The 27,350-nt window shown below is 39.2% G+C and overlaps 2 protein-coding genes across 5 annotated transcripts; both read right to left on the bottom strand.

Moving 5' to 3' along the window:
- Positions 1-5,917, bottom strand: ppie (peptidylprolyl isomerase E (cyclophilin E)). The gene is made up of 10 exons (XM_082144242.1): positions 5,841-5,917; positions 5,523-5,621; positions 5,351-5,394; positions 5,059-5,085; positions 4,868-4,949; positions 4,646-4,749; positions 4,342-4,465; positions 2,867-3,052; positions 689-831; positions 1-182 (listed from the first exon to the last, which is right to left on the bottom strand). The coding sequence occupies exons 1-10, from the start codon at positions 5,869-5,871 to the stop codon at positions 114-116; spliced, it is 909 nt and encodes a 302-aa protein (XP_082000368.1). The 5' UTR covers positions 5,872-5,917; the 3' UTR covers positions 1-113.
- Positions 5,918-6,671: 754 nt separating this feature from the next.
- pabpc4 (poly(A) binding protein, cytoplasmic 4 (inducible form)) lies at positions 6,672-26,981 on the bottom strand. Of its 4 annotated transcripts, none has more exons than XM_082143987.1 (14): positions 26,387-26,981; positions 21,270-21,463; positions 20,860-20,975; positions 20,304-20,443; positions 20,136-20,230; positions 19,802-19,939; positions 19,597-19,692; positions 17,713-17,982; positions 16,756-16,969; positions 16,257-16,390; positions 15,261-15,351; positions 14,931-15,061; positions 7,177-7,278; positions 6,672-7,053 (listed from the first exon to the last, which is right to left on the bottom strand). In XM_082143987.1, exons 1-13 carry the CDS (start codon positions 26,580-26,582, stop codon positions 7,180-7,182), a joined length of 1,914 nt encoding a protein of 637 aa, XP_082000113.1. In that variant the 5' UTR covers positions 26,583-26,981; the 3' UTR covers positions 6,672-7,053; positions 7,177-7,179. The 4 variants fall into 4 exon arrangements, with proteins under 4 accessions (XP_082000113.1, XP_082000115.1, XP_082000114.1 ...); XM_082143989.1 differs by having other exon boundaries at positions 16,284-16,390; XM_082143988.1 differs by having other exon boundaries at positions 16,771-16,969.
- Positions 26,982-27,350: the final 369 nt, after the last annotated feature.

Here is a 27,350-nt window from a genome sequence, read left to right as displayed (position 1 = left end):
TATGTATAAAAGTTTTATTTAGATATTTACAAAGTACTACAAAAAAATGAACAGCTTTTCTTTACACTCTCTCTCACTCCCAAACACACAGACAGACACACATTATGTTGATCTCACACATACTCTCCACAATTAGAGATGATGACTTTCTGTTTGGTTTTGCCATCTTTTGATCCCTGAGCCTGAGGAAACAGTACAGATACAAAGTAATTAAAAAACAGGACAAAAAGTAATTTAAATATTTTAAACAAAGCATTTTAAATTCCTTTTGATCAAAAGTGACAGTAAAGAATTTATAATGTTACAAAAGATTAATTCAAATTAACGCTGTTCTATTGAACTTTCTATTCGTCAAAAAATCCTGAAAAAACATCAGTTTTTGATAACATTGATAAGAAATGTTTCTTAAGCACTAAACAAGCATATTAGAATGATTTCTGAAGGATCAAAAATGTTTTTCAGCTTTGCCATCACATTTTACATTACAAATTACATTTGATAATAGAAAACAGTTATTGTAAATTATAATATTTCACAATATTAAAGCTTTTACTGTATTTTTCATTTTTTTTAAATGCAGCCTACGAAAGCATAAGAAACGTCTTTCAAAAACATTTAATCTTACTGACTACCAACTTTTTAATAGTCAAGTCATAAGCAATTGCAAATCCCATCTCCCTCAGCTTACCTCCATGGCCCGGAGTACGTCCATGCCCTCTACAAGTTCTCCAAATACCACATGTTTGCCATCCAGCCAGTCTGTCTTATCAACAGTTATGAAGAACTGAGAGCCGTTAGTATTGGGACCAGAGTTTGCCATCGACAGCTGACCTATGAGTGCATAGTCAGAGAACATGAGATCAACATCAACAAAAATACTAACTGATCCTGAACATACACATGATCTGTTTGCAGTATGTATGCATTACATATTGTAGTGCAGTAGCAGCACACACTCATTGAGCTTTCACACGAGACGTGTTTGCAGTGTGCTTCACTGTTAGAATCAATTTATTATTTCTATATATACTTATATGTTAAAATGCTCAAGCATGAGGCAAAACTTTTAAACAAGTTACTTCTCTTACGGGAAACTTTAGTATCACAAACATTTTAAACTAACTTACAATCCACACCAATAACCAATGAAATTCCCTCCAATTATAAGATGACTGTGAAAAAAAATAGTAGTGTACTTTACTTGTATGCATTTATGGTAAAATTACTAGCCTACATTTTCATGTCAATCCATGTTCATTTTGACCATGAACCAAGCGCTATATAACTTTAATTCAGCGTGTGAAGCAAAAAAAAAAACAGACTGAGCAAACGATGCCTGCGTCACACCAATCCTTCAATGCACTGGCATTGCAGTGTGAATGCTATAAGTAGGCATGTGCCGGTATCAAATTTTCATGCTGCGATTAATTGATTGAGCTTTTATCACGGTATACGGTATTATCACGATATTTTTATTGCTCAAGAAGAGAAACGGATGGATTGGGGGGGATGTAGAAAAAAACAACTTGCATCACAATATGTGTAATTGTGATTGTCAAAACATTTGGTAACTAAACAGAATTTTACACAATTTTCACGATTTCAATTCATTTCTTGGGATTTGATTTCAATCTTGATTCAATATTGACTCTTTGGATAAATATTAGGTAGGCTACAGTAGATGTTAACGTGTTAATTTTTCTCAAGAAAAAAAAATATCTCACATAATGTTGTAAACATACAGAGAGCCCTGTCAGCTGGTAGCCCATTATTAAAGGTTAAAAATTAACAAATTAAATTAAATATAATTTGGTTTTCATTATAACAATTATGACACAAGTAAAAATATAATACAAATGTAATATAGTGCACATATTTAGCAAAATACTCCTCTCTATAGCTATTTTTTTTCTAGTCAACTAACGTGCTGGTCATAAATGGCTTTCCTGAGGTAAATGTAACGTTCTGTGACATAATTGTTCACCTGCAGCTTTACTGACCTCTTTCCGTGGTTGAAAAACACTGATTGATCGATATTATGTATGAGGCATAAATACCTTTCGGTAAGTTGTACTGTATCTTTAAATAAAAACTAACAGATGATCGGTTTACTTGAACTGAGGCGCTACAGCGATCGGTCACGTCACATTTACAAGCACCAAAACGGTATTTATTGTCTGAATTTCATAATAAAATGGACAGAACCTGAAAGCTGAGAATTGTTTTCATATCAATAGTAACCTGCTCTGTCTAGTCTGTCGGTCTCCGTGTCCTCTTTGCTCCGCGATTTTTCTCTGCGTGAGAAAATGCATGTGTGGCGCGAGAGCGTGAGAGAAGTGTAAATTGCGTGAGTCTCACACTGAATGCGTAGAGTTGACAGCCCTGCTTTTAGAAGAGGGATAAATCGTCGGCAGCGTTCCTCCTTCCGCCACGCTTCTTCTCCATGTGAGGATTCATTACATTAGACTAGAGTGCGCACGGCGCCGCATGCACACAGTGCTTCTACATGTGGGGATTGTTTACATCAGAGTGCGCACGTGTTTCGCGCAGCATATACGCAGTGTTTGTTTAAGCGGTTGATGGAAAATAAGCTAATGCGCGTTCCATAAATATAAATTCTGATCTATTATTTTTCACGGTATTTTGAAGTGCCCGCGATAACAATATCGTGCATATTCATTACCGCGATTTATCGCATTACCGAATACCGGCACATGTCTAGCTATAAGTATAACCAGTTAACATGGGCAAACGGAGTATGTGTGAAACACATATTGGTTCTCAAAGACTTTTGTGAATAAAGACAGAAAAAACCTTTCAAAACACACACACATCTAACTTCTCTCAAGCTGAGGACTCATCTCACCTGGTTCGGTGTGCTTGAGGACAAAGTTCTCATCCTCAAACTTGCCTCCATATATGGATTTCCCCCCAGTGCCGTTGTGATTGGTGAAATCTCCACCCTGGCACATAAACTGAGGGATGATTCTGTGGAAACTGCTACCCTTGAATCCAAAGCCCTTCTCATGTGTGCACAGACAGCGGAAATTTTCTGCAGAACAAAAACAAAACAGAAGTTTCTCTCTTCAGCAAAGCACCAAACATTTAATTGGCAAACTGCTAATGGGATAGAAATGCGCAGATCAGCTCTAATGTCACCCGAATCCGCTGTTAAAAATAAATCATACCCCCGCCCGAACCTATGATTCAAAGAAATTCAGTCAACAGGCAAAGTTTGAAGGGAGTGAACATATGTTCTAAAGTGTTGCCATTTATCATGGGAAGAACCTCAGCTGGCATACTGAGAACATCTTATCTTTTCCGGTTTAAAAAAAAAAACATAGTATCAACAAGCCATTGTGAAATACCCAGAGGCTTGGTGGACTTCCAAAAAAATTAAATCCACCATCTAGCCAATAAAGAAGTGAAGCCACGTATATCTAACTGTTTTGATGAAAACAGAGTCCAAACTTTAAGAACCCCAAAGAATGCAGTAGTAGGGCACACATCAATCTTGATTAAAAATGTTTTGGACAGTCTCAAAAAAGTTGTTCCAATAGTTATGAAGCATTGGACAGAAAAAAATAAATAACATATGACTCAGATTACAGGGTGACATGTGACATGTAGGCTAGCACAACTGTCATCAATGTTGAAGTAAATTAAAGAGAACCAATCTTTGGAATAATGAACCCTATGCAGGATTTTAAACTGTATGAGTCCAAGCTGTGCACATATTGAGCTTGAATGGATTCTAATAATAGCATTCACCCACCAGTCATCCACAAACTCTTAACCCAACTCATGTTCCCAGGCACTTTAAGTTAGCAATAGAGCAATCATCAATAAGTCAAAAAGCTGACAATAAATCCTGGAAATAAGTGCCTTTTGAAAACTATTAATCATAAGAAAATCTTCCCATACCAGATTAGGTGGTAAGCAAGGAAAGTTTGGATATAAGGAATGTTTTTATTACTCGCGGATTATCCTTAGCGTTCGCAGATACACACATCACTATAATGTGCTGTGATGTCCTGAACAGGACCGTGCAACAACTTATCGAAAACGGAAAAAAGTACTTGGCTCTGTCCATCTATTGTTAATGGGATGGAGGCAGATCTGAAAGCAAGCTTAAAGTCAATTTTAAGTAACAGGTGGAGTTTAGGTGGACTAAATGATTGGAGAAGTTCAGTATACGTCACCAGAGTCTGTCATTTCACCAGTTTTTAAATTGATTAAAAAACATCAGGCCAACAAATTTAAAATGAAATATGCATGGCTGAATTGTTCACAATGCATTTTGAAAATAGGAACCTCTAAAGATAATTTACAGAGTCTGACCTGCAGTCATAGGCACAACGTCTGCTCGTAGAAGGAAGCGCAGTCGACCTGCAGGTTTGTTGCCGATCTTGATGTCCATGTAGACCTGAGGGTTAGTTCTGCCTTTTTTCGCTGGAGGCTCTCCCTGTTCCGAAACACAAAATACCAATCAGAAAACATTAATGATAAATATCAGAATATAAAATCTAAACCGATCATATGACACTGAGCAAAAATATATATAAACTGCTATGCAAATATGACATGCCAGGCATTTAATATAATGTCATACTAAAACCAAACAATGTTATTACAACATTCCCACCTCCTGAGTGTTTGTACTGGCTGATTCCGCAGTTGACTCCGCTTCCTCACTCTCCTCAACAGTCTTCCCTGAGAACTTCTTCAACCAGTCATCTTCAGACCACACTATGAGCAGAGCAGCAATGTAATTCAGATTTGTGTTTCAAGGACATGCAAGAAATAAGTTAACAGCATAATGAGCGAGAGTTTATCATAGCAACCCATTGCATTGAAAAAACCTCACCTGGTCGAGAGGAGCCCTCTTTAATTCTCATGGGTTTGGCGATGTTCACCCTGATGGTTCTCCCGAACAGCTCCGACTCATTCTGCAGGACACAAAGTCGAATAGATATTAACCTAGACTTCCAGCTCTGAGGAAAACTGACATACATCAGGTTTTCTGAGACTACAGAAATTAGAGGTTCATTAACTCACCATATTATCAATGGCAGCAGCTGCATCCTGGGAAAAAGCAGACAGAAGTTTGAGAAAGTAAATTATTGGTGTATTTAAGCATCCTTTTTTTTTTTTTTTTTGTAAAGGCAAACAAACCAGTCATGTATGGGTGACTTGTGTAAACTATGAGAAGCAACATTGGTTACGGAAGTGAACCAGAATTAATTAATAATAAAAGATACAAGTTATTCCAGTGCTTAATATTTTCCATCTTATTTTGATTGAGTCGAGGATGTGTTCTTAACTGAAGACAAATTTAGCACGTATTCACCTCTGCCAGCTCAAACTCGATGAATGCAAAGCCCCTGTGTTTCTCTGTGGACAAAAAGAGTCAAACATGATGTGCGATATTTTCAAGTCGTAAAACTGTTTCTGTTGTTTGTTAAAGTGTGTTTTTGATTTATAATGATGGGAGTGTGTTTTGATTTATGTGTGTTAGTTACCCGTCTCATAATCTAACGGGATCTGAATATCCGTGATGTCACCGAAGGGAATGAATGCCGCGTGCAGCACTTTCTCATCCACCTCCTCCGCGAGACCCCCTGAGAAAAACAAAACATATTCCAATAATTTTAATATTTCATGTTAAAAACTCATTGACCGTGCAATTCAACCTGATATTTCATCTTTTGCCCCTTTCCTGGCTACAGCTGATAACCGGAATCACATCCCTAAACATGCACGAGGCTGTAGGGTTAAACTAGCGCAATGTAATAACGAAGGGTTTGTTATTTTGATCATAATTTTGATGCTTTTCTTACCAACATAAAGAACACGTTTGCTCGACGCCATCTTGCTTGTAACCTTTGACTTTGACTGTTTTGTTCGCCAGTGCGGGTCGTTGTCTCGCCCTCTAGTGATGCGGAGGACAAATAACATCACTGGCATTCACAAGTGTCGTTCAGCTCTGGATTAACAGCTTTACTTTTTTTAGTTAGTTCGTTTTTTACTTGAATTTAAGTGGAAACATATATATTTTACGTATTGGCTCGCTCTGTGATAATATAAAAGTAAAACGTTTTTATTTAAAAAATATTGATCAGTTACTAATGTAAAAGTTGGTAAACCACAGTCCAAAAAGCTTAGTTTTTATTTTATGTAACAATTCTCTAAAATGTTAGTTTTTTATGTAAATCAATTTGTTACTTAAATTGGATGATGTTTACATGTTTTGTGATCATGATTTATATCTTGATAATTGATATAATTGATATAGCCTACTTATATGCATTAATTTATATGCATTAATTAACTTATATGCATTAATTATATGCATTAATTGATTATTGATATAATTATATAATTGACAGACCCATTAAATATGGTAGCTCTATGTATATAATTTTACAGTAGTTTGACAGACATCAACTTTCAGAAGGAGGCAAACTGGAGTTACTGTAAATGGCTTTGATCATGTGAGTAGTCCCAGGTAAAGGTGAAATGGAATGTTTATTTACATTTCTGCCACTACTGGGTCCTTAAGCAGAACATTTAACCTCTAAAGGTCTTACCGCAAGTCATTTTGGATAAAAAGTGTCTGTAACATGGCCTTTTTCTTTGCTAAGTAAATAAAAATGAAGAACACAGCATAGTTCATTTTAAATAGTCATTCCTTTATTTAGAGTGCCACACCACTCGGGTTATTGTCATGGGACAAGTGAGGTCCAATCAAACCAGCAAACACACATCTCACAGAAGAACCAAGCTTCCACTTCCTCATAGAAAAAGTCAGTCCTGGCCACAATACAGAGGCTCTTCCCTCACAGAATTGACTTTTTTTTAAAATTAACTTTAGGTGATAAAAATCATCGCAGAGGTAAAAAATATTAACCCTGCAACAAAATTGTTTTCTTTATGTTCAAGTATTATTTTGTATTTTTCTTTTTTTTTCATGTTTTCTTTTTTGTGTTCCTATTGGTTGCCACCAGACGACACCAGACAGGGATGATCTCTCTTCAGTCTTTCAGCTTCACCCTACAGAAAACAATTTCAAATTAAAACAATTTAGTTTTTCAGAATAATTTTAAACAAACAGAGAAATAGCCTGGCCATTATAAGCACAGTAATTATAATACTACTGATAATAATAAAAGTTACTCGTCAGGATGTTGCAGCTGCAGTCACAGCAGTGACTCCCACTTTCTGTGTCGCGTCTTTCTTGGCCTGATGAGCCTGAAGTACTGCAACAGCCTCCTCCACCTGACAGCACAAACAAATCATCAGTCCTGCAACGCCCTCGCCATCTTAACCACAGAGATTCATGGCTCTCATAATTCACCCAAAAAATTAAAATTCTGTCATCATTTACTCACCCTCATGTTGCCGTGAAACTTTCGTACATCCTCGGAACACAGATGAAGACATTTTTAATGAAATCTGAGAGATTTCTGTTCCTCCATTGACGTATAACTGACACTTTGACGCTTTAAAAAAGTTCATAAAGAAATTGTAAAACTAATCCATATGAATCGAGCGGTTTAGTCCAAATTTTCTGAAGAAACACGATCGATTTTAAATGAACAGATTGAATTCAGGCTTTAATTCACATAATAAACATTCAACTCACACATAATTTGTGGTAAACGTAAGCTCAAGCATGTTCACTTGACATGCAAGAACCAATGAGGTTCATTCTCATGTTACACAGCATGTTTGAGCTTCAGCAAGAACCAATGAGATTCATTCTCGTGTTACACAGCATGTTTGAGCTTCAGCAAGAACCAATGAGGTTCGTTCTCGTGTTACGCAGCACATTTGAGCTTCAAGAAACAATGAGGTTAATTCTCGTGTTACGCAGCACGTTAGAGCTTCTGCAAGAACCAATAAGGTTCATTCTCGTGTTATGCTGCACGTTTGAGCTTCTGCAAGAACCAATGAGGTTCATTCTTGTGTTGCGCTGCACGTTTGAGCTTCTGCAAGAACCAATGAGGTTCATTCTTGTGTTACGCTGCACGTTTGAGCTTCTGCAAGAACCAATGAGGTTCTTCTCGTGTTACAGAGCACGTTTGAGCTTCAAGAACCAATGAGGATCATTCTCGTGTTACGCTGCACGTTTGAGCTTCTGCAGGAACCAATGAGGTTCATTCTCGTGTTACGCTGCACGTTTGAGCTTCAGCAAGAACCAATGAGGTTCTTCTCGTGTTGTGCAGCACGTTTGAGGTTCTGCAAGAACTAATGAGGTTCATTCTCGTGTTACGCTGCACGTTTGAGGTTCTGCAAGAACTAATGAGGTTCATTCTCGTGTTACGCTGCACGTTTGAGGTTCTGCAAGAACCAATGAGGTTAATTCTCATGTTACGCTGCACGTTTGAGCTTCTGCAAGAACCAATGAGGTTCTTCTCGTGTTACGCAGCACGTTTGAGGTTCTGCAAGAACTAATGAGGTTCATTCTCGTGTTACGCTGCACGTTTGAGGTTCTGCAAGAACCAATGAGGTTAATTCTCATGTTACGCTGCACGTTTGAGCTTCTGCAAGAACCAATGAGGTTAATTCTCGTGTTACGCTGCACGTTTGAGCTTCTGCAAGAACCAATGAGGTTAATTCTCGTGTTACGCTGCACGTTTGAGCTTCTGCAAGAACCAATGAGGTTAATTCTCGTGTTACGCTGCACGTTTGAGCTTCTGCAAGAACCAATGAGGTTCTTCTCGTGTTACGCAGCACATTTGAGCTTCAAGAACCAATGAGGTTCATTCTTGTGTTGCGCTGCACGTTTGAGCTTCAAGAACCAATGAGGTTCTTCTCGTGTTACGCAGCACGTTTGAGCTTCAAGAACCAATGAGGTTCATTCTCGTGTTACGCTGCACGTTTGAGCTTCTGCAAGAACCAATGAGGTTCTTCTCGTGTTACGCAGCACGTTTGAGCTTCAAGAACCAATGAGGTTCATTCTCGTGTTACGCTGCACGTTTGAGCTTCTGCAAGAACCAATGAGGTTCATTTTCGTGTTACGCTGCACGTTTGAGCTTCTGCAAGAACCAATGAGGTTAATTCTCGTGTTACGCTACACGTTTGAGCTTCTGCAAGAACCAATGAGGTTCTTCTCGTGTTACGCAGCACATTTGAGCTTCAAGAACCAATGAGGTTCATTCTTGTGTTGCGCTGCACGTTTGAGTTTCTGCAAGAACCAATGAGGTTCTTCTCGTGTTACGCTGCACGTTTGAGCTTCTGCAGGAACCAATGAGGTTCATTCTCGTGTTACGCAACACGTTTGAGCTTCAAGAAACAATGAGGTTAATTCTCGTGTTACGCAGCACGTTAGAGCTTCTGCAAGAACCAATAAGGTTCATTCTCTTGTTACGCAGCACATTTGAGCTTCAAGAACCAATGAGATTAATTCTCGTGTTACGCAGCACGTTTGAGCTTTTGTAAGAACCAATGAGGTTCTTCTCGTGTTATGCAGCACGTTTGAGCTTCAAGAACCAATGAGGATAATTCTCGTGTTACGCTACACGTTTGAGCTTCTGCAAGAACCAATGAGGTTCTTCTCGTGTTACGCAGCACATTTGAGCTTCAAGAACCAATGAGGTTCATTCTCGTGTTACACAGCACGTTTGAGCTTCAAGAACCAATGAGGTTCTTCTCGTGTTACGCAGCACGTTTGAGGTTCTGCAAGAACTAATGAGTTTCATTCTCGTGTTACGCTGCACGTTTGAGGTTCTGCAAGAACCAATGAGGTTAATTCTCATGTTACGCTGCACGTTTGAGCTTCTGCAAGAACCAGTGAGGTTCTTCTCGTGTTACGCAGCACGTTTGAGCTTCTGCAAGAACCAATGAGGTTAATTCTCGTGTTACGCTGCACGTTTGAGCTTCTGCAAGAACCAATGAGGTTCTTCTCGTGTTACGCAGCACATTTGAGCTTCAAGAACCAATGAGGTTCATTCTTGTGTTGCGCTGCACGTTTGAGCTTCTGCAAGAACCAATGAGGTTCTTCTCGTGTTACGCAGCACTTTTGAGCTTCAAGAACCAATGAGGTTCATTCTCGTGTTACGCAGCACGTTTGAGCTTCTGCAAGAACCAATGAGGTTCTTCTCGTGTTACGCAGCACGTTTGAGCTTCAAGAACCAATGAGGTTCATTCTCGTGTTACGCAGCACATTTGAGCTTCTGCAGGAACCAATGAGGTTCATTCTCGTGTTACGCTGCACGTTTGAGCTTCTGCAAGAACCAATGAGGTTCATTCTCGTGTTACGCTGCACGTTTGAGCTTCTGCAAGAACCAATGAGGTTAATTCTCGTGTTACGCTGCACGTTTGAGCTTCTGCAAGAACCAATGAGGTTCTTCTCGTGTTACGCAGCACATTTGAGCTTCAAGAACCAATGAGGTTCATTCTTGTGTTGCGCTGCACGTTTGAGCTTCAAGAACCAATGAGGTTCATTCTCGTGTTACGCAGCACGTTTGAGCTTCTGCAGGAACCAATGAGGTTCATTCTCGTGTTACGCTGCACGTTTGAGCTTCTGCAAGAACCAATGAGGTTCATTCTCGTGTTACGCTGCACGTTTGAGCTTCTGCAAGAACCAATGAGGTTCATTCTTGTGTTGCGCTGCACGTTTGAGCTTCAAGAACCAATGAGGTTCTTCTCGTGTTACGCAGCACGTTTGAGCTTCAAGAACCAATGAGGTTCATTCTCGTGTTACGCTGCACGTTTGAGCTTCTGCAAGAACCAATGAGGTTCTTCTCGTGTTACGCAGCACGTTTGAGCTTCAAGAACCAATGAGGTTCATTCTCGTGTTACGCTGCACGTTTGAGCTTCTGCAAGAACCAATGAGGTTCATTTTCGTGTTACGCTGCACGTTTGAGCTTCTGCAAGAACCAATGAGGTTAATTCTCGTGTTACGCTACACGTTTGAGCTTCTGCAAGAACCAATGAGGTTCTTCTCGTGTTACGCAGCACATTTGAGCTTCAAGAACCAATGAGGTTCATTCTTGTGTTGCGCTGCACGTTTGAGTTTCTGCAAGAACCAATGAGGTTCTTCTCGTGTTACGCTGCACGTTTGAGCTTCTGCAGGAACCAATGAGGTTCATTCTCGTGTTACGCAACACGTTTGAGCTTCAAGAAACAATGAGGTTAATTCTCGTGTTACGCAGCACGTTAGAGCTTCTGCAAGAACCAATAAGGTTCATTCTCTTGTTACGCAGCACATTTGAGCTTCAAGAACCAATGAGATTAATTCTCGTGTTACGCAGCACGTTTGAGCTTTTGTAAGAACCAATGAGGTTCTTCTCGTGTTATGCAGCACGTTTGAGCTTCAAGAACCAATGAGGATAATTCTCGTGTTACGCTACACGTTTGAGCTTCTGCAAGAACCAATGAGGTTCTTCTCGTGTTACGCAGCACATTTGAGCTTCAAGAACCAATGAGGTTCATTCTCGTGTTACACAGCACGTTTGAGCTTCAAGAACCAATGAGGTTCTTCTCGTGTTACGCAGCACGTTTGAGGTTCTGCAAGAACTAATGAGTTTCATTCTCGTGTTACGCTGCACGTTTGAGGTTCTGCAAGAACCAATGAGGTTAATTCTCATGTTACGCTGCACGTTTGAGCTTCTGCAAGAACCAGTGAGGTTCTTCTCGTGTTACGCAGCACGTTTGAGCTTCTGCAAGAACCAATGAGGTTAATTCTCGTGTTACGCTGCACGTTTGAGCTTCTGCAAGAACCAATGAGGTTCTTCTCGTGTTACGCAGCACATTTGAGCTTCAAGAACCAATGAGGTTCATTCTTGTGTTGCGCTGCACGTTTGAGCTTCTGCAAGAACCAATGAGGTTCTTCTCGTGTTACGCAGCACTTTTGAGCTTCAAGAACCAATGAGGTTCATTCTCGTGTTACGCAGCACGTTTGAGCTTCTGCAAGAACCAATGAGGTTCTTCTCGTGTTACGCAGCACGTTTGAGCTTCAAGAACCAATGAGGTTCATTCTCGTGTTACGCAGCACATTTGAGCTTCTGCAGGAACCAATGAGGTTCATTCTCGTGTTACGCTGCACGTTTGAGCTTCTGCAAGAACCAATGAGGTTCATTCTCGTGTTACGCTGCACGTTTGAGCTTCTGCAAGAACCAATGAGGTTAATTCTCGTGTTACGCTGCACGTTTGAGCTTCTGCAAGAACCAATGAGGTTCTTCTCGTGTTACGCAGCACATTTGAGCTTCAAGAACCAATGAGGTTCATTCTTGTGTTGCGCTGCACGTTTGAGCTTCAAGAACCAATGAGGTTCATTCTCGTGTTACGCAGCACGTTTGAGCTTCTGCAGGAACCAATGAGGTTCATTCTCGTGTTACGCTGCACGTTTGAGCTTCTGCAAGAACCAATGAGGTTCATTCTCGTGTTACGCTGCACGTTTGAGCTTCTGCAAGAACCAATGAGGTTAATTCTCGTGTTACGCTACACGTTGGAGCTTCTGCAAGAACCAATGAGGTTCTTCTCGTGTTACGCAGCACATTTGAGCTTCAAGAACCAATGAGGTTCATTCTTGTGTTGCGCTGCACGTTTGAGTTTCTGCAAGAACCAATGAGGTTCTTCTCGTGTTACGCTGCACGTTTGAGCTTCTGCAGGAACCAATGAGGTTCATTCTCGTGTTACGCAGCACGTTTGAGCTTCAAGAAACAATGAGGTTAATTCTCGTGTTACGCAGCACGTTAGAGCTTCTGCAAGAACCAATAAGGTTCATTCTCTTGTTACGCAGCACATTTGAGCTTCAAGAACCAATGAGATTAATTCTCGTGTTACGCAGCACGTTTGAGCTTTTGTAAGAACCAATGAGGTTCTTCTCGTGTTATGCAGCACGTTTGAGCTTCAAGAACCAATGAGGTTTATTCTCGTGTTACGCAGCACGTTTGAGCTTCAGCAAGAACCAAAGAGGTTCTTCTCGTGTTACACAGCACGTTTGAGCTTCAAGAACCAATGAGGTTCATTCTCGTGTTACACAGCACGTTTGAGCTTCAAGAACCAATGAGGTTCTTCTCGTGTTACGCAGCACGTTTGAGGTTCTGCAAGAACTAATGAGTTTCATTCTCGTGTTACGCTGCACGTTTGAGGTTCTGCAAGAACCAATGAGGTTAATTCTCATGTTACGCTGCACGTTTGAGCTTCTGCAAGAACCAGTGAGGTTCTTCTCGTGTTACGCAGTACGTTTGAGCTTCTGCAAGAACCAATGAGGTTAATTCTCGTGTTACGCTGCACGTTTGAGCTTCTGCAAGAACCAATGAGGTTCTTCTCGTGTTACGCAGCACATTTGAGCTTCAAGAACCAATGAGGTTCATTCTTGTGTTGCGCTGCACGTTTGAGCTTCTGCAAGAACCAATGAGGTTCTTCTCGTGTTACGCAGCACTTTTGAGCTTCAAGAACCAATGAGGTTCATTCTCGTGTTACGCAGCACGTTTGAGCTTCTGCAAGAACCAATGAGGTTCTTCTCGTGTTACGCAGCACGTTTGAGCTTCAAGAACCAATGAGGTTCATTCTCGTGTTACGCAGCACATTTGAGCTTCTGCAGGAACCAATGAGGTTCATTCTCGTGTTACGCTGCACGTTTGAGCTTCTGCAAGAACCAATGAGGTTCATTCTCGTGTTACGCTGCACGTTTGAGCTTCTGCAAGAACCAATGAGGTTAATTCTCGTGTTACGCTGCACGTTTGAGCTTCTGCAAGAACCAATGAGGTTCTTCTCGTGTTACGCAGCACATTTGAGCTTCAAGAACCAATGAGGTTCATTCTTGTGTTGCGCTGCACGTTTGAGCTTCTGCAAGAACCAATGAGGTTCTTCTCGTGTTACGCTGCACGTTTGAGCTTCTGCAGGAACCAATGAGGTTCATTCTCGTGTTACGCTGCACGTTTGAGCTTCTGCAAGAACCAATGAGGTTCATTCTTGTGTTGCGTTGCACGTTTGAGCTTCTGCAAGAACCAATGAGGTTCATTCTTGTGTTACGCTGCACGTTTGAGCTTCTGCAAGAACCAATGAGGTTCTTCTCGTGTTACACAGCATGTTTGAGCTTCAAGAACCAATGAGGATCATTCTCGTGTTACGCTGCACGTTTGAGCTTCTGCAGGAACCAATGAGGTTCATTCTCGTGTTACGCTGCACGTTTGAGCTTCTGCAAGAACCAATGAGGTTCATTCTCGTGTTACGCTGCACGTTTGAGCTTCTGCAAGAACCAATGAGGTTAATTCTCGTGTTACGCAGCACGTTTGAGCTTCTGCAAGAACCAATAAGGTTCATTCTCGTGTTACGCAGCATGTTTGAGCTTCTGCAAGAACCAATGAGATTCATTCTCGTGTTACGCAGCACGTTTGAGCTTCTGCAAGAGGTTTGTTCTTGCATGTCAAGCAGGTTCGGTTGAGCTTCTGTTTATGTTCGCTGATTAATGTTTATATGTGAATAAAAGCCTAAATTCAATCTGTTCATCATATAAAGCGATTGTGTCTCTTCAGAAAATTTCATTTATTCAATTAATATGGATTAGTTTTATGATCTCTTTATGAACTTTTTGAGGCGTTAAAGTGTTTGTTGCGTAGACTGTCAATGGAGGGACATAAATCTCAGATTTCATTAAATATATCTTCATTTTTGTTTCGAGGATGAACGAAAGTCTTACGGGTGTGGGACGACATGAGGGTGAGTAACTAATGACAGAATTTTTAGACAGAACTAATCCTTTAACTGATAAAATGCCATTATTATATATAGATTACATCTCTAGTCTGTGCTAGGCAAGGCATAAATCTTAATAAATGAATGCATATTATGTCCCTGGTTCAGTCAATATGCTTTGCATTGTTAAAAGCTTGTGACTTTTCCCATTATTGCACATAACATAACAGCAGAGCTAGTGTCGGTTGCTGGAGGCTTTTATCATAGTTAACGACTGTCACCTTGGAGCGCAGAGACTCGTGGGACTCCAGCATGTGGAGCAGTTCAGAGTTGTCGATCTCAAGCAGCATTCCTGTGATCTTCCCGGCTAGACTGGGGTGCATTGCCTGGATGAGAGGGAACAATCGCTCACCTAAAGGGGAAAACAGAACAGGCACACGCAAGACAAACAATAAACAGTTTAAGATGGTTACAGGGAAGAGTAAAATAAGCAAGTAATTAATACTCAATAGGCTGCCCAAAAATACTCATTAGGCATGCCCAAAAACGTCCTTGAGAGTGTAAAGATATGTTTAGAAAGGCTGAACGTGCTTACAGCCTCCTCATCTCACCAAGCATCTGTTTCTGTTCCTGAGGAGGGGCGGCAGCTAACATGGAGGCAGTGAGAGGCTCCTGACCCTGCACATGAACGGCTGGCTGTGCCTGACCAAGACAATAAACCGCAAAATATGATTGTGTTTGTCGAAGCCAATAATCATTTTCACGTTCTGGCCAATAACTGACAAATGGCCAGTATTAAAATTCATACAATTCTGTATAAACAAATAAAAAATAAAATCAATCATTTAAAATGCAACAGTTTTAAATGAATTAGGCATTACATTATAATGTACATTATGATTTTTTTTAAAGTAATTTTGAGATTTGATAAATATTACATTTAACGTAGTGTTTTTAAAGCTTAATAACTTTAAATGGATGATGGCAAAGGTAATCTTAATGAAAAAATTTAGCACAATTACATTTTGACAGACATACAGTATATATAAATATGTAAGGGATAATCCATGGCTAGCTGTGCATTAAATGATTTTAATGTACAACGTGGAGGCAAAGAACTGCCCGATGCGAAGAGTGTATTATCCCGCTTATACCATGCTCATTTGCCAGTACTGACGACTTAAAGCTGTTATTAATGTTTGCAGCACAATATTTGACCGGAGGGGTAAAATTTACAGTTATTTTTGTCAGTTACGGCTCGTTAGATCTAGCATTCTGCCCGCTTTGAATCAGACACAGAGATAAAGTAGTAAGATTACATTTATTTGAATGAATGAACTGTAGCATTCATTTGAATAATTATCTAGAGAGAGAGAGAAAGAGAGAGAGAGAGAGAGAAAGAGAAAGAGATTTGTACCTGTGTCTGTTCAGCGTCTCTAAGCTGTGAGTTTAATTACTTCAAAATAGCGATGTAACCTCCTCCTTGCTGAGAAATATAATGTAGCTATTCAATAGCGAAGCTATTTTATTACTAAATAAGCTAGAATTAGCTTTGTATTTGTGAATATTTGGTGTAGTTTTTATTTACATCTATCAGCATATATTACCTGTTGCAGTGTAATGGGCTGCACTACCTGAGGCTGAGTGTTTCGTATGGTGGTGGCGTACTTGTATGGGGGCATGGCACGTGGGGTCGTCACCCCCATGGCAGGGCGAGGACCCATTGGTTGGCCAGTGCCTCCTAGTGGGAAATAGGAAGAGGGCAAGTGGGAAGAGGAAACAAGTATTAAAGCTATGATCAGGACGAACACCAAACACACTTGTAATCATTAAATGTGTAGTTTGTGGTGTTATACAAGGGAATTACATAATGATCAGTTAAATATGAACTAAAACCAATAGATATATTATATATTATTTATTATTATTTTTATTATTATTATGAAACATTAAAATAAACTAAAACCTGAATTATAATCTCTGACACCTTCAACCAACTATGCAACTCTTAAAAATGTTATCTGAGATGATAGGCCTCTGGTCTGTAAAACAGGTCAAAGTTTGTCATAATAGGGCATCACATCATTAGTGGGTGGGTTTTCTCACCCACTCTCTGTGCACCTGTGGGGATCCCGCGTGGGCCTTGGCCGGATGCATTGGGTGCCAGGTGGCGAATGTTGGCACGGGGCCCTGGCTGGCGCAAGGAGCCGGGCATGCCCTGGAAGCCACCCTGACCTCTGCCACCCTGCTGCTGCCATCGAGGGTTCGGACGAATCTGGGTCAGCTGGTTTGGTGCGTAGTATGTTGTTCTGTTCTGGGCCTGTGAAGCATGATAGAATTCATTTGATGCATTTGAAAAGAAATATATAATTAATCAGAGAGATTATAAATCTTTTAATTGAACATTTTACTACTTTAGAGCCCTCGTAAATGTATTTATTATATCTATATGAATTATATACTATGTAGTATATATACTATAATACTACATTATATATATAATAAGTCAATTTCGGACACATAAGAAAATAATGTGTTTTGGTGAATCATAATTATAACCTATATGTTGAAATTATGAGATAAAATTCAAAACTTTGATATGCTAACTCATAGTTATGACATAAAAAGTCAAAATTATGACAAAAATACATAATTATGAGATAAAATAATGAGGTAAAATAATTTTTTGTTATAATTATTACTTTTCTTGTCATAATTTTTATTTCATTATTTTAATATTTTATTATATATTTATAATATAATATATTAGTATTTCTGTTTACTTTTTATTTCATAATTTTGTATTTCCAAAAAATCTATTTTTTTATTATAATTTTGACATAGAAGTCTTAATTATGACTTTTTTTCTTGTTTGACAGAAATTGACATTCCATAATATACAGTGAGGTTGTGTAAAAATAATGAAAATATCGAAAAAATTTTATAAAAATGTCTCTTAAAACTTTATTTTTCTGTATTTTCTAAACCATTTCATTTTTCCAGGTTTAAATGGAATTAAATCCCAGATTTTATTGTTGTCTCAGACTTTTGTAGCTCACCCACCTGAGGCACAGCTGGCATGAAGTAACCACCGGCAGGTTGGAACTGGTTGATGATGGCGTTGGCGGGCATGGCTCTCATGCCAGCGATGCGCTGCATGTACTGGTTGGTCAGATGAGCTTTGCGTTCTTCTTTACGTTGGGCCAGGGCCACGTACAGTGGTTTGGAGCCCACAATACGCCCATTCATCTCTGTCACAGCCTTTGTGGCCTCCTCAGGTGAGGAGAAACACACAAAGCCAAAACCTTTGGACCTGCCGTCCTCCAACATCACCTACAGCAAGATGTACATTGTATAAGATCTCACCTCCATCAGAGAACAGTTTAAACCAAAAATATAAATCTCATAAAGCAGAATACTGCATAATTCAACCCCTTTCTAGCGCCTAAGTGTCTAAAATGTGAATATAAAATAGGTACTTTAACGCATTGTTTGTGGCCATGTAATAGACTCCAAAGGTATTCGTTTTTGGTGCTGGGTAAAATCGAGAAATTCAATGATTTCAGTTGGATTTTGACCTAGTCCTACTGGTGTTGGGTATAACTAATGGACACATTGCTACATCTTCTAGTAGAATTATTATTTTTTATTATACCATGGTCTGGGTGAATACTCGATTCTGATTGGCTGCAGGGTGTCCATTAAAAAGTGATAATGTACACCTAGGAAAGGCGTCCCGTCAATTTGCCTGATGACAGTTCTAAATGATTGCGCTGGCTCAAACTCACTGATCAACTGCTGCGGTCGGGTCGCTGTTGCTTGGCAACGCCTGTATACGGGAGATATTAAATAGTGCGCTCGACTTAATAAATAAAAACCCTCACGATTTTTACTCTAAAACACATTAAAGTATTATTAATTGATTAAATATTTCTTTCTTTCGTAAGTGACCATGGTATAAGCGGGTTAATGCCCTTCGAGGTGTCCATTGTCAGGTATTAATGGACTTCGGCGGAGGCAACCGTCCTCCGCTGCGCTTACATATTCTATCCTTTGCTGCCAGAAAAAAATATTTTACTGAATTGGATCAGTGATCAAAATTGTATTTTCATAGTAAAAATACTAATAAAATAAGAACAAATAAACAAATTTAAAACAACAGCACAAATAAATGCAATAGAATAAAGAGAAATATGAAATAAATAAAGTTTTAAGTTTTTCAGGTGGGTATACAGTATATTCAGGTATGAAATACAACAGAAATTAGGAATCAAATGTAAAATAACATTAGATAGTCTTTGTTGTAAAAATTAGATACAGATCAGTGCTTACAGTTAGTTACAAAACTTCAAGAGTAGAGAGTGATTCTCTTTGTCTTTTGTTCTTTGATTAACATGACAGACAGCAGCAGGTTTATTAGGCTGCTGTCACTTTAAGAGCTACTGCACAGATCCAATACTGTTACTGTAACTTGCATTACAGTAAGTTACAATCACAACTAATTACTAGGTTCCAAAACTGACTGTGTTTAACTGAATACTCGCCAAGACAGGCATTTTGACATAATTTTGTGTGTATTTGACCGTTTAAGCACAGTAAGCCACTCATTTTGGTACTTGTGACTCAAAAGTTCCTTGAGACTGAGAGGCGGCTTATGTGTGCTCCACTTATATAGATCAGAAAAGTTTTTGGTGTGAACGCGAAACCTGTGGGAAGTAGTAAAATGATGCGCTATACAAGCACTGTTTAACTGGAGCGAATGAGACGAGTGAGTGAGAGGAGGCGGGTTTGTGTGTCACTTAACCGTCGGAGAGAAAAGAGCGAGAACGCGCTGTTGACGTTATTGCCTGTGCTGCTGACAACAAAACGGATCATGCGGAAAATCGTCTGATTCCGGTGCCTGGTTGGTTGACCGGTGCATCTCTAAGAAATAGACTTTTGACCCACCTTGGTACTGGTAATGGAGCCGAAAGGAGAGAACTCTTTACGCAGTTTCTCATCATCGATGGTGTCATCAAGATTCTTTATATACAAGTTTACACCCTGTAAACACAAATATATCAAAATTAATTGATCAAAATTAATCGTTTTTTTATTACTAAACTAAACACACAAGCGCACACACAAAGACAAAACACAGCAATTCATTTACCTGATATCTGCTGATTCTTTCCTGTTTGAGCTGTTCAAACTTTCTCTTGAGTTCTGCTTGTCTCTCCATCTTTTTCTGTGCTCGGCCGACAAACACTGTCTTGCCGTTAAGCTCCGTACCGTTCATCTCTTCCACAGCCTGAAACAGCATCACAATCAATCACCTTTCTGTTCATCTGCTTAACTGTCAGTCCATCCATCCATCTAGCCAATCTCCCAGTTCAATGACAATGTCAGTGTATCAATACAGTAATTTACACTAATGCTGATTTTAAACATGTTTTAGCTTCAGCTGATTGGAATTATCAGAAAATCATAATACAAATTCACTGTACCTTGTTAGCATCCTCATGCATCTCGTAGCTAACAAACCCAAATCCGCGAGATTTCCCTGTGGGGTCAGTCATGACCTTCACACTCAGTGTTTTACCTGCAGGTAGAAACAAAATCTTCAGAGAAAAATTCTAGATCACAAGATAACCCCTTCATACTCTCAAACTCACCGTATTTATCAAAGAGCTCCTTCAGTCTCTCATCATCCATGTCGTCGCCGAAGTTCTTGATGTAAACATTGGTGAACTCTTTGGCTTTGGCGCCCATCTCTGCTTCCCTCTCCTTCCTGGACTTGAAACGGCCCACAAACCTACAAATAACAATGGAGACAGAAATGTGACTGATACAGAAATGCAATACAATCTCAGACCGACAGCTGCAGACCAACCACAGACAAGAAACAGCTGCGGACCAACCACAGACAAGAAACAGCTGCAGCAGGGACAAATCTGACTTTAAATTTAAACACTAAATTTCACTGTATGGGCAAAAAAATTTTTTTCAAAATATATTCTTTTGTGTTCCACAGAAATAAGAAAGTCACTCAGTTTTGGATCAACATGAATTTGAGTAAATTATTCTGATCCTTTGACTCTGATTGGTCAACAAACTTTCACTTAGAGTTCCTCTCTGGAACATCTGTAATTGACAACTACATATCGTCCTGGTCAATCTACAAACCAATGACCATCCTTCCTGTCACATGACTCATGCTCAGACACTCACACCTTGCGGTCGTTCAGCAGCATGCCGTTCATCTTCTCAATGGCACGGTCGGCTGCGTCCTGAGTTTCAAAATGCACAAAGGCGTAGCCCTTAGATCCATTCTCGTCGCACACCACCTGTAAACAGACATGGGATGAGACAACCTCAAGAATCAGAGCTTCTCCATGGGTATAGCTACAGTAACGTCTTCAGCTAGTCAGCTTAAGATCCTTTCCATCTAAACTGGCCATATCTCTTAAGCCTAGTAGTGAATGTTTTATATCCACAGTCACGCAGAGCCGACGCACAACCAAAACAATGTTCTTCCATGCATGCAGTTTTGTTTATAAGAGGGCCAAAAGTTGCATAGTGTACCTTTGATATATCAATTATTTTTTCCAGCTTTCAAAAATATAAAAGTCACTCCTCACCTTGCAGGACAGGATGTTTCCGAAAGCAGAGAAGGTATCATACAGGGCCTTGTTGTCAATGGACTTGTCCAGATTTTTGATGAAGACGTTTCCAACCCCGGATTTCCTAAGTGATGGATCTCTTTGTGACCACATGATTCTGATTGGTTTTCCTTTGACCACATCGAAGTTCATTGTGTCTAAAGCTCTCTCCGCTGAAACCAAAAAAAACATGAGACATAAGACATCTCTGGTCTCTACCTTAGCACTTAAATTGAATTGAATATAATTTAATTGGTATATGTTGAGATACTCAAACATATTAACCACTTCTAACAAGCTTGAAGCTTGTTAGCTGAGACTTTGCTAATGCTAGCATATCATAGAGAGTCTCATGAAACTGTTATCTGATAGTTACAGGACTGTTGAGGTGCTACTGCCCAGATATTTTAGGATGATAAGATCTGTTGATTTTTAAGTATAAGAATTTCCTTATTTTATCACATTGACTCAAATAGGTTACTAAAACTCAAGTTTTTAATGTTGTTTATATGTCTATATGGTGTTTTTAATGTTTTAAGACAAACCATGTGCAAAGTCATAAGTCAACACCATTGCTGAGTATTTTCACCTTAAAACTGCAGTGAAAAAATGACAGTTTGAAACATGATTTGAAATTGCCGGTTACGTTACAAACCACCTTGTAACCAATCACATCAACGTACCGGAGTGCTTTAGCATATCATTAACTATGACTGAGAAGCAGGAGTCTCGAGAGAAGCCAGGTTATCTCGGTATACCTTTCTGTTGATATGAAAAACCGGGTACATTTAGCAATATAGCGAGTGAATTATGTGATGTATATTACAATGTTATGATGAACTATATGCCTTTCTCCACTGATTTTCTAAGTTGTTCAAAGCGTTTGTGAGGATGCTGATTTTTAGAAGGCAGCTGTCTGACTCTGAGATGGCGAACAGTAACATGAAACATTAGCAACACATTATTAGCTGTTTAATAACGCAGTCAAGCAAAAGGCTAATCATATTAATTGATGTTATGTGTCCGACGTTGTAGAGAGCATACAGTTACATAAAACGCATTACCATTCTGATACATCGACTTGTATACGAACCTGTATAATTCACTCTTCCATTTCTTCTTCTGAATCAGTTTCTGGTTCAAACATATATGGATGAATTAAACCAGTATTTCAAGTTGCCATTGTGCAGCGTTTACTACAGTAAAGTCGACCAAGTGGATCTCTGTGCTGATGTGAGTGATGGGTGATGAGTAATTTTGGTGATCAAAGATGAGTTTTAAGGGATGAAATGATTGACTACAGAGGGACTTTAAGCTAAATGTATTTCATTACTGGTGTGGACTGATGGCACAATTACAGTTACATATATTTATCTGTTTAAATAATGTGAATAGTTTTTCCACTCATCCGCCATATTTATAACCAACATCAGGACAAAGTATTGGTGGTGGATACCCATCCCAGGTCTAAGAAAACATTTTTACCGATCTTTAACATTCATAGACATTTCTTTATATTTAATCCACAATGTGTACTAAATATAAATTTAAATATACACGTCTGGAAAAGTCATGACTGAAACATGAATGTCAGGTTTAAGGTTTGTCAGTTTTTTCTAAATATTTTCGAATCTAATTTATGGCATATGAAACTGTGAGGGACCTGTCACCTATTGTAATGCATTATGATCTGTTTCTCTCTCTCTCTCTCTCTCTCTCTCTTTCTGTTCCTCATAGCCCTCCCCCTGACATACACACACACTAAGCACTAAAAATGTCTGGTGAACAAAATGGAGCAGCCTTGTGTCTGCTGCACTCAGCAGTTTGCAGTGTAATTGTATTGAACATGGAGCTCAGGGCTGGTGGGATCATCCAGAGAGAGAGAGAGAGAGAGAGAGAGAGAGAGAGAGAGAGAGAGAGAGAGAGAGAGAGAGAGAGAGAGAGAGAGAGAGAGAGAGAGAGAGAGAGAGAGAGAGAGAGAGAGAGAGAGAGAGAGAGAGAGAGAGAAAGCAAATAACAACTTTCAGACAACATAGGACAGGACACACAAACTTTTTTTTACCACCAATGTAGCAATTTCTGGTTTCAAGCAAAACTTTGTTATATTTTATGAGGATTTAGAATTATTAGTTAGGATGCACATGCATTTATAGCATATTGTTGTCAAAGTAGTAGTAAGCTTTCATCGTTGTATAACACAGAATAAGCAGAAACATGGTGTGGCTGTCCCATAAATTTGCCTGTCTGCTTGTTTCTTCAAAGCACCCCTCAGAAAAGACAGGCACAGTGAAGGCAGCCCTCACTGGCTCTATATTTAGCAGTTTGGGTCCTTTGAGCAATGTGCTGGCAGGCAGCATGTGTTCAAGGCTCTGTGTCCATTGATGGGGCTGAGACACTGGAATGTGTGTGGCTGAAGCTTACCAGTGCCGGCAACTGTTTACAAATGCAGCTGTTACATGCTGAAAACCAAACCATATGCTTGAGCACATTTGCCAAGCATGTTGCAATATACTATTGCACTGAAACACTGTGCAAAAACATGCGCAATACAATCTCAAGTCCTGAATTCTAGATGTGCATCCTGCAGTGATCACAAACTGTTTTTTGTCTCTTATATGTAAACATGTTTACTATCAGTTGCCATTCTGAGTTTCTAAATGGAGGTGAGTGAGTTCAACTCTGACCTTTTAACCTTTCTGCTGTGAAAGAAGAGGACAGAATCGAGCATTTAATAGCACAGAAAACAGATATTTCAGATCCAGCAAACTACCAATCTGTTAAATAAATGACATTTTAAAATATAATAAAATACAATACAGGTTTTTTAAATTGTAATAATTTTTCACAGTATTAGTGTTTTTATTTAATTTTGATCAAATAAATGCTGCCTTGGAGAGCATAAGAGACTTCTTTCAAAAACCTTACAAAAAACATACAGACCCCAAACTTTTGAACAGTAATGTACATTCATTCATTATGTATTGCATAATTTGAGCTGATTGAACAAACAAATGTTTTACCCTGAAGACGATTAACTCAGAAAGGAATGGAAAAAAAAAAACATATTTAGTATGTAACTCAAAAGTTGTAAAACTGTGCAGGTAAGTTGAAATGTAGGAAGGACAGGACAAAAATGAACAAAAATGGCCAGTTAACACTTATTCTTGTCTTCTTTGAATCATTAGATTCTGAAATAAAGCTGAAGGTGCTCCACAATGGTATTATCCCCGCCTGACACTTTAAATAGCACAAATAGGTCATGCCAGGTTGCAAAATGTGGGCTAACACACACACACACACACACACACACACACACACACACACACACAAGCACCGTTCCCCTAGTGTTTGTCAGATAACAAAAAAATGGAGGTATCCTAATGTTCATGTTTGCTTCTGTGTAGAGTGTCTCATATCAAGGTTTATGGTAGATTTAGGCCACTTAGACTATGTGGGTCAACCAGTACATTCAATTCTATTCTAGTTCTTTATTCCGATTATAGGCTATAATTAAGCCTTATTGAGTCTTGAGCTTTTCCATTAAAATTTTCACAATTTTGCCATTATTTTAAGGAGGAATTTGAACAGAATGCTTGAATCTTTTTCTCTGGATCTTGATGTTTTCCAGGAATGGACATGCTAGGCAAGGCAAGCTCAACGGAACAAAATATCAGTCCTTCACAGGGTGCTCAGCTTAAATGATACATATATACATGCCATGCTGCATATTTAAACTTTGTATCACATACTTATATCGAAGTGATGATATTAAATCAGGACAAGGGAAATGATACAGCCTGTAGCTCTATTTAATATTTGCTCCTTTAAAAACAATTGAGTTTATTTGTATGGTTCTTTTCACAACGCATAATGTGAGGGCCTTACAAATCCCAGAGTGAGCAAACCAAGTGTGATAATGGCAACAAAATCTTCCTTGGATACTGGTTAATTTCAGCAACATCTTAACATCTATTTTATGTTACTATAGGCAACTGATGAATAAAACTGGAATAGATTACATTCGGCGGATGGTTTTATCCAAAGCAACTTACATCGCATTGAAGGTACACATTTATTGGTTCATGCATTCCCTGGGAATCAAACCTATGACCTTGGCATTGCTAGCGCCATGCTCTGTTTGAGCTACAGAAAATGTACTGAGTCATAACTATTGTATATTGGGATACAAGTAACTACGAAATAAGTGCTAGTACTCTATTTTTTACTTTTTACATAAAATACTAGTACTATTAGTCTCTAATATTATATTAGTCTATAAATATTATAACTGAGAAATAATTGCTAGTATTTTGCTTTTACTCTTGTAAATAGTAGCCTACCAGAGAGTAAAATATTAAATAATACTAGTAACAAAATTGGAATAGATAGTTCTAACTATTGGTATAGTTACTAACTTAGAAGAAAGTACTAGTACCTTATGGATAGTTAAACTGGAATATGTATCAGCAACAACTGGAATATATTTGCAACTTGTCAGAAGTAATTAGTTGATTTCTGAACCACTGATCCCCATAGATTTCAATGGCAAAACTATTACTATTAATAACAATGAAATAGGTTCTTGTCACTAAATGGTGACTGGTATGAGCACGTTATATCTGAATATGTGACAGATTGAATGGATTCAAGACCATTTTTGAAAACAGAAATCAAACTATATCTAGTGTTAATTACTTAATAATAATAAAAAGATAGCCTACCAGTTCGTTTAAAGGAAAATGTTAAAGCAGCTTGCCATAATGGCTGGACATAGGCTAATGCGGTGTGACAGTGCAGTCACTAAACCCTGACTTTCACACAATAGGCCATATTAGGAGAATAAAGCGATATCAATTTATTAATTTGTTAAAGATGGTTATAGCAGGGAAGAACAGCGTGCTGTGGGTATCTCAGAAATACATGTGACAGCAGCACACAGGAGACCGAGACAGCTCGCCCGCACACACGCTACATACACCTCCAGTGTCTCTACATTTACGCACGAAGCATGTCACATTATTCCCGTTACTCTGACAGCCCTGTGCATCACGTTTAAAGTCACCCAGGACGACAGGGCGCCGTCTTTCATGTCTTACCGTCCGCAGGCTGCTGGAAGTTGACGTAGGCATAGCCCAGCGAGCGCCGCGTGATCATATCCCGACACACGCGGATGGACAGCACCGGGCCGGCCGGACTGAATTTCTCATACAGCATAGCCTCCGTGATATCAGGGTGCAGGTCGCCCACATAGAGAGAAGCCATCGGATAACTCCCCGCGGTCGCTGCGTTCATATCTCGGTGTCGTTCAAGCCTTTGAGCTCGTGTGTTTTGTCTAGTGCTGAAATGACAGTGCGTAAAGAGTGTCCTAGAACCAGAGGGACAAATTAGTCTATTAAACTTTTACGCTACTCTCCAGATAAACGATCACTGACAGCTACAGCATATGGAGTCCGGTCGCGAGGAACTGGCTTCAGAAATCGTCCGGTTAGTTGGAGACCTTGTCTTAAAAAAAAAATTTAAAAAAAAGTTTGCCCTTTTAAAAAAAAAAAAGTTGTTTTAAAGTAGTTATTTTTTGAGGTTTTTGGTATTTTGTATTTTTTATGTTTCTTTTTTTTCTTTTTTAAAGGTACTGAAGAACAGTGAGTTATACACTCACGGTGTGGTGGCCGGGGAAAGAGGGTGCGTGGGAAACGCACGGGCACTTTATAGCTCGAGCGGAGGAAATAGCAGCCAGGGTCGCACTCTAACAGAAAAAAACACGCGCACCGAGCATGCGGTGTAACATGACAGTAGCCTACATTCAACAGCGACATCTGGGTGCAGCAGTCTACAGCACAAGGTTTCTTTTACATGAACACGGGTCAACCTAAAAAAAACTGACAAACATTCATTGAATCAAAGACTTATAAATAAAATAATTAACCCCCACATAAATGGCATACATCTCTGACCTGATATTTTATTATGCTAAGTTCGGCATATTTGAAAATCAGAAAAAGAAAACCAAGTTCACCAGGTAGACAGTTTACCATGATATTGTTACCATTAATACCATGATTA

This window comes from Leuciscus leuciscus (assembly GCF_965113295.1).
Source record: "Leuciscus leuciscus genome assembly, chromosome: 17".
NCBI classification, from domain to species: domain Eukaryota; kingdom Metazoa; phylum Chordata; class Actinopteri; order Cypriniformes; family Leuciscidae; genus Leuciscus; species Leuciscus leuciscus.
This window is presented reverse-complemented; position numbering and strand designations above follow the sequence as displayed.

Excerpts from the sequence above, each read along its gene's own strand:
- ppie (XM_082144242.1), bottom strand. The coding sequence starts at position 5,871 with ATGGCGTCGAGCAAACGTGTTCTTTATGTTG. Across the intron at positions 4,750-4,867 it reads AGAGGGCTCCTCTCGACCAG|TGTGGTCTGAAGATGACTGG; the intron begins GTGAGGTTTTTT and ends CTCTGCTCATAG. Across the intron at positions 3,053-4,341 it reads CGTTGTGCCTATGACTGCAG|AAAATTTCCGCTGTCTGTGC; the intron begins GTCAGACTCTGT and ends TTTGTTCTGCAG.
- pabpc4 (XM_082143987.1), bottom strand. The coding sequence starts at position 26,582 with ATGAACGCAGCGACCGCGGGGAGTTATCCGATGGCTTCTCTCTATGTG. Across the intron at positions 19,940-20,135 it reads TGCATGAGGATGCTAACAAG|GCTGTGGAAGAGATGAACGG; the intron begins GTACAGTGAATT and ends ATGCTGTTTCAG. Across the intron at positions 17,983-19,596 it reads GCTCCATTACCAGTACCAAG|GTGATGTTGGAGGACGGCAG; the intron begins GTGGGTCAAAAG and ends ATCTTGCTGTAG.